This window comes from Dermacentor andersoni, chromosome 1, assembly GCF_023375885.2.
Source record: "Dermacentor andersoni chromosome 1, qqDerAnde1_hic_scaffold, whole genome shotgun sequence".
In the NCBI taxonomy this organism is placed as follows: Eukaryota; Metazoa; Arthropoda; class Arachnida; order Ixodida; family Ixodidae; genus Dermacentor; species Dermacentor andersoni.
In genome coordinates this window covers 6370948-6384194 of record NC_092814.1, presented here as the reverse complement: position 1 = coordinate 6384194, position 13247 = coordinate 6370948, and the positions used below count along the sequence as shown (strand labels likewise).

At 45.5% G+C, this 13247-nt stretch overlaps 1 protein-coding gene across 1 annotated transcript in view; it reads left to right on the top strand.

Annotated features, from left to right (window-relative positions):
• The window catches only part of LOC129380402 (synaptic vesicular amine transporter-like), a 1298997-nt gene that overhangs the window by 648878 nt on the left and 636872 nt on the right, over positions 1 to 13247 (top strand). Inside the window, exon 11 of the mRNA XM_072286030.1 lies at positions 4608 to 4686. Coding sequence (XP_072142131.1) covers positions 4608 to 4686 — 79 coding nt within the window. The remainder of the gene's footprint in view (positions 1 to 4607; positions 4687 to 13247) is intronic.

The window sequence follows — 13247 nt, the reverse complement described above, 5'->3', positions numbered from 1 at the left end:
CACCTGCCGACGCAGAAGGCGTCATCGAGGGTGACCAACGTCTATTGCTAGACCGCGAAATTTGCATCGCAAGAGGGATCGCCCGACTGCACCGAAGAAAAACTAAAGTGTTCCTGACAAACTTCAGCAAGGAGTTCAAACACATCAACAAGGGCACTACGATCGCGTACATCGAGGAAATTACTGGAAACCAGTAATGCGTTTGTCATCTCGGATTCTGCTGCATCTACTCCGACAACCGTAGTTCCCGAACGAGAGTTCGACATAAAACCAAGTCTCCCCATGATTAAGCAGCAACAGCTCAGAAGTCTGCTCCGACGATACAAAGGCTGCTTTCCGACGTCATCGAGGATTCGACAAAACCAGTCGCAAAGCATCGCATAATCACCGAAGAGTGCGCTCGACCACTCCGCCAGAGCCCTTACCGCGTTTCGACGCGAGAACGTGAAGCTATAAGAGAACAAGTCGACGAAATGCTGCACGACGACATCATCCAGCCGACGAAAAGCCCGTGGGCATCCCCTGTTGTCTTGGTGAAGAAAAAATTGGCTGAAGACTTAGCTTGGTTAAGCGCGAAAGATTGCGAAAGCAATACCCTTGGCTGCGCCTTGGTTCGGCTGATGGTGTGGGCATGGTTGCCCTTTGTTAAACTTATGGCTATACATCATCCGACTTAGCGCAAGGCAGCGCGCCGACCACTGCGAGGAGCCGAGCTGTAGCCCCATTTATCCTCCTAGCGTGACGTCACACCAGCGAGCGCCCTCTCTCGGTAGCGCCGCAGCAGCCGCGCGCAAGGCTTCGCCTCCACCATCGATGCCGCGAGCTAGGGCCCCATCTTTCGGTATAGCGTGACGTCACACCAGCGAGCGCCCTCTATCGGTAGCGCCGCAGCAGCGGTGCGCAAGGCTTCGCCTCCACCTACGATGCCGCGAGCTGGGGCCCCGTCTCTCGCTCTGGCGTGAGGTCACACGGCCGGGTGACGCACAGCTGTGTAAGGAGGCGCCACGACCACCGATGGGCCGAAAGTGCGAGCAGTATTGCTTTCGCAATAAAAGGAAAGAACCTTACGTTAATGCGTCGATTATCGTCGACTGAACAAGATCAGAAAGAAGGATGTATACCCCCTACCAGGGATAGACGACGCATTAGATCGGCTCTGCAACGCAAAATACTTCTCGTCGATGGATCTCAAGTCTGGCTACAGGGAAATAGAAGTCGACGAGAAAGATCGCGAAAAGACCGCCTTCATCACGCCAGACGGCCTCTACGAGTTCAAGGTCATGCCATCCGGCCTGTGCACGGCGCCTGCAACGTTCCAGCGCGTCATGGACATGGTGTTAGCAGTATCGAAGTGGCAGACCTGTCTTGTTTACTTGGATGACGTCGTCATCTTCGCCGGAAATTTCGACAATCACCTTAGGTGGCTTGCGATAGTACTAGATGTCATCAGGGATCACTCTGAAGCCAGAGAAGCGCAACTTCGCAAACGATGAGCTTCTGTTCCTAGGCCTTCCTAGACTTCTGTCATCGCAAAGTTCCCACAGCCCATCGACAAGAAGGCAATGCGTCGATTCCTTGAAATGTGTGCCTGCTACAGGCAGTTTGTCAAGGACTTTTCACTCATTGCTGAGCCGCTGCCCCATCTAAATAAATGTGATGCCGAGTTCAATTGGGAAACGCCGGAGGCCTACGCATTTGAAGAACTCCAACGACGCATGCAGTCACGCCCAGTACTTGCTCACCTCGACAAGAACGCCGATACCGAAATCCACACTGACGCCAGTAGCCTAGGCCTCGGTGCCTTTCTAGTCCAGAGAAAACACGGACTTGAATACGTGATAGCTTACGCTAGCCGGTCGTTGTCAAAAGCGGTAGGCAATTATTCTACAACCGAAAAGGAATGCCTCGCCATCGTTTGGGCTACGGCGAAATTTCGCCCTACCTATATGGCAGGTCATTCAAAGTCGTCAGTGACCATTACGCCTTGTGTTGGCTAGCGAGTTTAAAGGACTCTTCGGGACGGCTGACGCGGTGGAGCCTAAGACTGCAAGAATATATAACTGTAACCTACATGTCCGCACGAAAACACTGTGATGCCTGTTGCCTATCACGCGCCCCCATTGACTCGCCGCCGCAAGATGAGGATGACGACGCCTTCCTTGGCATATTAAGCGCGGAAGACTTCGCTGAACAACAACCAGCAGACCCGGAGTTGAGAAACCTTGGCGAGTATTTGGAAGGGCACACCGACGTTGTCCCTAGGGCATTTAGGTGAGAATTGTCTTCGTTCTGGCTTCAAAACAACCTACTCGTGAAGAACTTCTCACCAGTCCACGCCAACTACATTCTTGTTGTTCCCCTAGGGCTGCGCCCAGAAGTATTGCACGCCCTACATGACGATCCGACTGCTGGACATCTCGGATTCTCCCGGGCACTGTCGAGGATACAGGAAAGTTATTATTAGCCGCGCTCGACCGCCGACGTGGCCCGTTACGTGAGAACATGCCGAGACTGCGAACAACGCAAGACACCACCGACAAGGCCAGCGGGATTACTACAGCCAATTGTGCCTCCTTGCGGCCCGTTTCAGCAGATCGGGATGGACTTTTTGGCACCCTTTCCGACGTCAAAAACCCGAATTAAGTGGATCATCGTGGCGACCGACAACCTCACCCGCTTCGCTGAAACGAAAGCACTGCCGAAAGGTAGGACAGCCGAAGTGGCGAAATTGTTTGTCGAGAACATCCTGCAGCGACATGCCGCCCCAGAAGTCCTCATCACCAACAGAGGAACGGCCTTTACAGCGGAGCTCACCCAAGCCATTGTGCAGTATAGTCAGACAAGGCACAGGAGGACAACTGCCTACCACCCACAGACGAATGGTCTTAAGGAGCGCCTGAATAAGACCCTCGCTAACATGCTAACAATGTACGCCGACGTCGAACACAAGACCTGGGATGCCGTCCTGCCGTACGTTACCTTCGCTTACAACACGGCGGTGCAAGAAACAACACAGATCACGCCGTTTAAGCTGGTTTACGGCAGGAACCCGACGACGACGTTCGACGCCATGCTGCCGCACGTCACTGACGAAGAGAATCTTGACGTCCCTACCTATCTCCAGCGCGCCGAAGAAGCCCGACAGCTCGCCCGCCTACGCATTAAAAACCAGCCGCGTACCGCCAGCCGATACTACAACCTTCTACAACACTTCGTCGAGTACCAGCCCGGTGACCGTGTTTGGGTTTGGACCCCGATACGCCGACGAGGACTGAGAAACTATTGCGGCGCTATTTCGCACCCTACAAGGTCATTCGACGCATTGGCGCACTGAAATACGAGGTTGTGCCAGACGGCATTTCGCGTTCACAGCGGCGCCGCGCACGATCTGAAGTGGTCCACGTGGTGCGTCTTAAACCATTTTACGGACGCTGACGAACTTCCTTATTTTGTTGTTCTCTTTGCTAGGGGCGCTTTCATTTATTCCTTTCGTTTGTAGCATCGGTTCGATGCTTTCTAAGAGGGGGCTATTGACACGTGTACTTGTTTGTCTTGATCAGGCGACACGTTTCACCGCCTAATGTTATCGCACAGCGCAGGACGCGCCAGCAAGTATCGGAAGTTTCTGGAATGTTATCGACGCTTCCATCCGCTGTCTGGGACCGAACCTTGTGCAATCTGATCGCATGTGTGCGCAACGCGAATAGAACTTTGTGGAAGGCACGCGGGTCCCAGTGATTACTCTGGAACATTCGACGACTGATGTATAAAAGCCGACGCGCTTGACCCGCTGATTAGATCCTCCAGTTTTTGAGGGCCCAAGCTCGCCCAATAAAACGCTAGTTTCGTCTTTCCCAGTTTGGCTGCTTTATTCACCGTCACTACTACGTGGCAATATATAATAAGGCGCGTTCCAACTATACGAAGCATGTTGCGTTCGCCTCATGCGTTTCCCGCTAGAGTATACAGTTGCATAAGCTACAGTTGCCGGGAAGTGGCAACTGCAGCAACGGCGTCGTGCTCAACGCGACAGCGGCCTCGTCCTCAGGCGCGATGTCGTTTTGCATATTATCGTTGCTGTTCTCTTCGTTGCTAATCGCAATCGCGCTGCTCTTCAGACGTGCTAAATGTGCAGAGAGATCATTTGCCTTTAGTTAAGAAACTCTGTGGAGTAGCAACGGAATGCCTCCGTGTTTATCACAGCGACCACAAAGCAGTTGTGACTATCGTTTTAAAGAAATAAAGCTTTGGTACATGCAGTGCATTTAATTGTCTTGCCGTCAGTGATATCATGTCGTGCATTGCTCAATTGTTCAATGCTAGGTCACATTGATCTATCGGATCAGGTGATGCCACATTTTCGCTGGTCAGCCACCTTCACACCATGGATTGGATTTCTTTTTACTCGTCCTGTCTAACTGTGTATGCTTGTGTTGCTTTTTTTTATTTTAACGTACACGTGAACATTTTCCTACCACATCCTTCCCTCCCGCCTATGCAATAAATGAGGGTATTTAAATGATAATAAATTGATGAACCTGCACGATATCTTCTTCAACGAACAAATACCTGCCGCTTATATGCCTTCGTATATCTTTTCTTCGTAGGAACTGTTTTCTTGCCAGACAGTGTGGGCTACCTTCTGGGCACCACAGCATTCGGACGTCTGGCTGGAGAGGCTACGAGGTGAGCAAGCTGGAAGTATAACCCTGAGGTTCTTGACTCTGGGAGCTTGGTGGTTACTGAAACAGGGTGGGAAGACGAGCTCAAGAGTTGCCGAAAAGGAGACCTTTATGAATAAACCGGCTCATAAATAGAGTGTTTTATGAATAAAGCGAACACGCGCGTTTGCGAAACAGTTACATGCATCTCACACAAGTCGACATCCTCAGCACTAATTGCTGTCAGGTTTAGTATGTATCGTTGATGCGCAGGACAAAAAAAAAAAAAGCAGAGATGTAGACACTAGCGCCTCTAATGCGTCTTTGTTACTGTGTCCGTTGAATACGAGTGTTGCATTTTTCATCATGCTTGCACAACAACTGGCCGAGAAGTCAAAGCCTCATTCGAGAAACTGGCGCAGTGTATATGATAAAAGTCAGAGACGAGAGATCAAGAAATGTCAGGCCGTTTATTTAGTACACTTTTACACATTTAGTCAAGTCCTGCATAACGTCATCTGCATAAGCGGTATGTTCTCGGTTCAGCCCAGGCCACCGCATATAAGCGTACTTTCAAGCAAGAGCATGTGTGACAAAACGCGGCCGACCCGCTGCTCACAGCTGTATGTGGCCAATAAGAAAACGCAACGTTTCGGTGCGCCAAAAGCGCGCCGAAGCATTGAGGGAAGTCGTTACAAAGCGAAAGCTGAAAGGACCGGTGAGAGATATGCTCTGAGGGAGAAAGAAAAGCGTAAGGCAAAATGAGAGAACAAATAGACTAAGAAAGAAGTCGTCGCATTTGTGCGTATAGCTTTGATGGCGGAGGAAAGGAGCAAACACATGGCGTGAGCCCGCGGATGAGGCGATTGTTGTCGGCGGCAGTCATCGTAATATCTTTGTACCGGCGACGTTATGTGGCTATTTTCATGTAGTGAAGTCATGTGGCCACATGGATGAACGCTCTCGGCGATCTCAGAGATCTTCAATGGCGCCGATGTTACCGGAAATTGCAAGGAGCGAGCGCAACTTCAACAACTGTGCTACGGAAGGGCGTTCGTTCAGCACCGGCGGGCCGCCATTGCGCTGGATCGTCGGGCCTTTCGAGCGCGTGTTGGCCAGCTGCGAACCAATGTCGAGTCGGTAGGTTGATTTTCCCACTTACGAAATGCTTACGTTCTGCCACTGCATTATTATGAGACAGCAGATCACGAATCTCTGTGGTTTAGACATCTGAACGTGTAGTACTAATGTGGACACGTGCATTCAAGTTTTGGCGTGTGAACTAGCCATAAGTGCAAGCGTGGTTCGGTTTCCTCCAGTTGCATTATTGCTGGCGATTTTTTTTCTTCGTAGCCAAGGGCCCTATAACGTAAAACTATTCCAATATGTCTTTATTCCAATATCCTGACGTCAAATTTGCGTAACCGCCCACCCAAGCATCGGGCGGTGACCCGCAAGATTGTCTGAACAGACCACTCAAACGCTCTCCTTATTTATAGGAGGTCGCTTTTGTTTGCTTTAAAAACGAATAACGTTGCCTACACTGAGCGGGTTGTCTTATCTAATTGACTGACGAGAGGCGAGGAGCACGCTGAAGTGGAGAGGGATTCTATGGGGCTGAGCCACTGCACTGAAAATCAATAACCGAATGAAAAGGGTGGTGCCGGTGTCTGCGATTGGTCCGTTTTCTCTTACTTAGCTTGCGGTGGCTGGTCGAAAATCGCGGCGGCATGCAACGGAAGCTAAAGAATGATGCAAGAAGAGTTGGCAGAACGAGGTCGTAAACGAGCCCAAAGCGCTCGAAAACGTTACACGGCCACACAAAAAAGTACTATTGTAAGCAAACAAACCCATGCTCTCCGGCAGGTGTGAGTAGCCAGTGACTGAGCTATCGGCGGCAGCCATCTTTTATTCCTTTCGGAACGAGACAGCGTGCAGCTATTCAGTAGAAAAATCAATTTTGTTCGGCATATTAATGCATCTTTAACGCGTACACGTCACTTTAACGCTGTGAGTTTTCGCGGTCTTGTAACGTCGCATGACACGCCTGTGAAGTGGGTGCAGCCCGAAAACTTTTGACCAATAGCCGAGGTCTAATGGTCGAAAGGTGTCAAATAAGAAATAACTTTTCTTTTGTTTGGTTCAATCATGCATAATGAATGTGTACGCGTCATATCAGATGGGGAGATATCACGGTTGTCCTGTCGTCATGTGACAGAGAGGTAAAATGGGGTGGTCCAAAAAGCTTTTGACCATTCGCGGAGGGCTGATTGCAGAATTGGAATAGAAAAGTTAGGAATAATTCTACGTTATAGCGCCCCAGGTGTCCTTTCGATGAGATTTCATGCGCGGATTTTCATAAGGGCGTTGTATCGCGTCGCTAGTAATTGCGAGTAGCGTTGATTCTAACCATGAAATCACGTGTTCCCTTTTCATGTTTTTTTTGTCCCCTTCGTTATCTTTGCGAAATGAATTCATTGCATTTCGTGGTATACGTTTGTCGAACGACGGTTTTATATTGAAGAATTTTCTGGTGTGTTACGCACTTTCCTCTATGTAGTATGTGGATTTGCGTGGGTTTCTGGCTTTCCTGTTGAATGCGTCGCGTTCACTGGAATTCAAAGCCAAATTTAGCTCGAAGCTTGCCTGAGGGGAAAATAATCATTTAACTCCAGCGATGCAGCAGCACCTAAGTGTCGGTTTGTGCTAGAAACAGAATTTGCCACAAATTCTCTTGGAGAGGAGCAGTACGCTCGTTACTTTAAGAAGCGGCGAAGTTCTATGCCATTGGAAAAATTTCAACGGCGCGTTATGCCATGTCGAGCTAGCAGTTTAAAGTTTTATTGTAGACTGAAAAAATCTGTCGATTTCAGTACATGCGTTGGTTCATAATATCAGAAAACAGCGCGTCATTGCAAAAAAACTATGAAAGCACAAAAAGAAATTAGATATATTGCTTTTGTCTAGTGATTTTATTCTAGTGTTGATTTTTGACTGCGAGGTACCCACTAGCCCCAAAACAGGCGTTTATAAGACCTCTCTTATAAGCTTTTGTTTCTCGAGTTATCAAATTTCTGCAATTTCTTTTTATTCGCTCCTAACTGATCTCGTTTTTCTTTGTATACAGGATTAAAGCGGCAGAGGCCGACACTAATAACCATGCCACTAAAGAAAGCAGAACCCCGGGCTCTCCAGTGCACCTATAGAGCGGACCAAAATTTTCGTAATCTAAAATCAGGCCCAGAATTACTGTTCATTGCAGTGCACAAAGATAATGTGCTTATGATGAAGCACACGAAGAAAAAGGTTATATTTTCCCAGCACAAAAGTGGGGTGGGGCACAGAAAGGGACAAGTGTTTACAATATTGCTGGCATGTGGATGACATTGAAGCACTTGCACGCGCTGTAATATCCCTACATGTACACACACATTCAAGAGCCCTCTCACTCATTTCTGCTGATTTCACGAGGGTGGGAACTCACTGAGTTAGTTTAGGTGAGTGTAAATGTATGGAAGTGCAGCTGAATACTAGTAAATGTAAGGGACATAAATTAGTACCCTTTAGTCCCAGCTGACAATGTGGGCCAATTAGTTATTGCCTTCATGTGTGAAGAAATCTGACTGTCAAATAAACTATAAACTCAAACACATTGGGCTGATTTCAAAGAGGACAAGTATATGTGAAATCTATTTGTGCGGAATGTGGAGAACGCAACTGAACGTATTTTGCTCGCTTTAGTTGCTTACTCACAGCATTACGTGTGTTCATCTATTGTAATGACTTGAATGCTTTGTTTACACTACGTATGCGCTCACTGTATTCAGACTTAGTTGGGATGAACTTTGTGCTAATAATGCCAGTAAACTTCAAGTACAGTGCTGTAACTGCAAAGGTCGGACACCCCATTCGCCTGTCGTTCACAGTGTCTTCTTAGTTGTCCAAATGTGAAGTGTGTGATATAGCATGCTCTGCTTTCAATATCACCTAGTTTTATAATATTAGGATGAATAGCTGAGCGTGTTGGTTGAGCATGATTTGATGTGGAAGGCGCGGCGACGACGACGTACACACAGAGAAATACACACACACAGGGCGCCTTTTTTACTTCCAAAAATGTTGAATCAAGAAAAACCCCACTGTTTTACACAGGGAGCGCTATCAAAGTTCATCTGTGCACATTCACGTTCAGGTAAAGCAGTTCCTTTTTGCGATAATGAGATTGATGGAACACGAACACACATATCACTTGCCTCAATGATCCTTCTGGCCTCGATTACTAATCTAACCCATTTGTCACGGCTTCTGGCCACCACAGCACATGCGTGAAAATTTTGCTTACATTTGCAATCTCCAGAATGAATTGCCAGGTGGCCCTCTCTCCCATTTCCAACATTCTTTTGATGCTGCCTCGGCCTGTCATTCAGGCATTGGTCGGTTCGGCCCACGTACTTTCTGCCACACGGCAAAAGAATTTCATGAACGGCTCCTGCCTCACAATTCATGTATTTACTTTTGTGATTTTTGACACAGGCCAGTGCCTTGCGTAAAAAGGGTTGGCCGTCCTTGAGAGCCTTGAAAGCTTGCACGGGACAGAAAACACCGCTACGTTAGCTCACTTGGAAACCTTCTACAAGTTATGCGACATACAGTCTATCTGCTCGGTCTGTCGTGACGATCGGAAAAATGACTGACCCATGTCTTACATGCAACGAAGAGCTTTCTGAGGCTGCAGTGTTCCTAACGTGCTCGGAATGTCATTATATGTATCATGTTGGCACATGTTCAAGGGTAAATGAAGCCGCATATAAAAAAAGGCAGAAACTGCAAAAAAAGCATGGAAATGCCCAGCATGTAAAACAGCTAAGGCTCGAAGCAACGAGAGTGGTAAAAGAACAAGTGAGGAACCGGAAGCAAATCTTGCAAGTGAAATTGCGGATATTCGTCTCGTGCTCACAGAAGTACTTAAGATTAAGTCAAAAATCGACACACTAGGAGAGATAAATGACACTGTGGATGGAATTGAGCAGTTTATGCAGGAAATGTCCACAAAATACGACGAAGTTTTGTGAAAAATGAAACAGGAGGATGCAGATGTCTGCCCTCGAAAAGCGAGTGGAAAAAACTCGAGGCTCAGGTAATAGATCAAGAAAGCCAGGAATTAAGGCAACACGTTAACGAACTAGAGCAGTACAGCAGACGTCAAAATTTACAAATACTTGGGCAGCCCCATCATGATAATGAAAATCTACTGGAAAAGCTTAATGTCTTCTCCACTGATCTCGAACTCCCGCTCCTTTCCGAGGCAGATGTTGAGGCTGTTCATCGATTGCCCTCATGGTCTATCAATAACAATGACAATGAGGTCGGGGAGAGTGCTAAGACGGTTGCATCTGTTCTTGTACGCTTCGTATCCCGTTCAACCAGAGACGCATGGCTTGCAAAAAAAGGACAGCTAAAGGAAACGAAATCTTTAGTATTTTTTAATAAAAACCTGACAGCACAGAACAAGACGCTCTTTTGGACAACGAAGAAAACGGCGAAAGAAAAAGAGCATGAGTTTGGCCAAAGAATGGAAAAATGTTTATTCGTCGCGGCCCCCGCAGCCGAGTTATCAGGATTAGCACGACAAACGATCTGGATAATATACGTTGAGTAACGGGAGGTACGCGCATCGCGGTAACTGATAGCACTGAAACCCTTGAAAATGACAGTCCCGTTCACATATTCTTGTCATGATGCTGATTCGTTCAAACATTCAAAGCACCTACGCGAAAAAAAAAATTGATTTTCCTCATTCCATCTCAATGCTCAAAGCCTTCGGAATAAACAGCATTCTGTGGAGATCTTCCTAAATGCATTAGTCCATAAATTTGAAATTTTAGCTTTCACTGAAACTTGGTTCACCAACGATTATGATGGTATGCAGTGTCCAGGATACAAATGCGTATCAATTTCACGGAGTGATAAGAGAGAGGGAGGTGTGGCTATTTATGTAATGAACTACTTAAATTATCTCACCATAGATGAGTCGTGTGTAATAAATCAACACGTTGAGTGTCTCATGTTAAAGTGTGCTGGTAGCATACTTGCTGTTGTATATAGTCCGCCTTCTGGATCACAGGCTATTTTTAGCATTTCTTGAAGATATGTTAGAGCAGTGCATGTAGTTTAAGTTGCCTGTAGTTATTTGTGGTGATTTCAATATCGATCCTTTATTGCTTGATTATAAGCAATGAATTAATGTAATACATATGCCAACTAGAGTGACAGACATGTGCCATAGTTTACTAGATGTGTGTTTTACAAGCTACAAAAAGGATGATATGCAAGGAGGTGTACTAATAGCTGATATTAGCGACCATTTACCAATTTTTATGTTCTCTTTAAGCCCTACTGTACACGACAGAGTCATTCCAATACATGTGCACCCATTACATACAGAATCATCAATGAAGCTAAGACCATAATATTTAAAAACTTAGTAGCAGAAACAAGCTGGGCAGATGTTCCTCAGCTGTCTGACCCCGTCGCAGCATATGACGCCTTAATTACAACAGTTACCGAGATCTACAATCAAGGCTTCCCTACAGCAGAATTCAAAAACTGTAAAAAAGTCAGAAAACCATGGATAAATGGCGACCTTCTGAAAAGAATTAGAGAATGTGACAGACTATTTGCCTCTTTTATCACAACGAGAGATATGGACCGTTTGACTGAATATAAACAAATTCGTAATAAGTTAAGCTCTGATATCAAAAAAGCCAGGACTCGTTATTACGAACATACGTTTACTGATATCTGCAACAACCCTAAACAAGTATGGAATACAGTAAACAAGCTAATGTCCAACAACAAAAGAGACGGCATCTCTGAACTCGTTATAAATGGTGTGCCTGACACAGGGGCGTCGCGTGCTGACAAATTTAAGAAGCACTTTCTTATATCAGGGTCTTCAAGTAAATATCAGGCAAGTAACTGTGATTTTACAACGTATATCACGTTCGACATCCAAAGCTCAATGTTCATGTTTCGAACTACAGAATTAGAAATCTCCACAGTAATGAAAAACCTAAAAAAATAACAGTGCATGTGGTGCTGATGCCATTAAAATTCAACCTAAAGAATCCATCAGTCGCATGATTAGTCAGCCACTTATGCATGCAACCTGATTTTAAGTACCGGAATATTTCCAGATAAATTAAAGATTGCAAAAGTATCCGTCATACACAAGGGAGCTGATAGAAATGATATAAATTATTATAAGCCAATTTCGGTCCTACCAATCCTCTCGAAAGTAGTTGAACAAGTTATAAACATCAGGCTACTAAACTTATGCAAGCGAAACGATATCATCCCCGACCAGCAATACGGATTCTAGAAAGAGAAATCTGCTGAAATGGCGCTAATAAAATTAAGGACAAGATAATAGACAATTTTGAGCAGAAAATATATATAGTAGGTGTTTTTCTAGACTTTAAAAAGGCATTCGGCTCCATTAAGCACCCTATTTTACTGTACAAGTTATATAAATATGGCATTACCGGGACGACTCTCACATTAAAAAAGAATTACCTCTTAAATCGTCACCAGTCAATAAATATTACGAATGCAAAAACCAGCTTAGGTCAGATACATTATGGAGATCCATAAGGATCAATCCTTGGCCGCTGTTGTTTCTGCTTTACATAAATGATATAATTAACGTGCCCTCTACACCAGAAATAATACCCTACGCTGATGATACCAATAGATTCATCTGTGGACAAGATGTAAAAGTCCTCCAAGTAGAAACAAATGTATGACTGGAAAATTTGTCCGCGTGGCTCCACGGTAATGAATTTTGAAGTTTGAAGTTTGTTTATTTCGGACAATCATGTACAGTTTTTTCGTGGACGCTGGCGAAAAGGCAAATAAATGCCTGACAAAGCGCCAGCTACCCATAAGCACAAACACTCAGTGAGAATAACAAAAAAGAGAACAGTAAAAAAACGGCAATTCATAGTTTCAGAAAGTGAAAAAAGTAGTGGAAGCCATATATAACTGCAAGGATACGCAATATATGTAAAGTATGATGACTTCAAGAGAAATTATACAAACACTAGACGATATAATGAACAACATTGAAAACAGGACAACAACACTTCCGTACAACAAAGGCGATCATTTGCCTACATAGTCCGTCCCTACTGAAATAATAATAGGTAGGTATGCATAGTTTTATTCAGGGCGTGGACAGAAGTGCTTCTTTCGACAATGGACAGTGCATTAGGGTGTTTGTGTAAGAAATCTGGTATTAGGTAATCGAGCTTGTGGGTGCCGTAGTTTGTGCGCAGCTTTTCCTTTTTATAAAACGTATGTCGCAAGTCGTGGCAGTGATCTCTTCGAAGGTATTTATTTACGGAACCAGATGGATCAGACACTCTTTTGTTATATATTAGAGTAGCTATTTTCTTATGGAATATATTACGAATAGTCAGGATTTGTTGCTTTTTAAGTATTGGAGCTGTTTGACAATGGTATGGTTCACCTTCAATAATACGTAATACTTTTTTTGGAGTACAAGTATATTTTTCATGGTAGTTT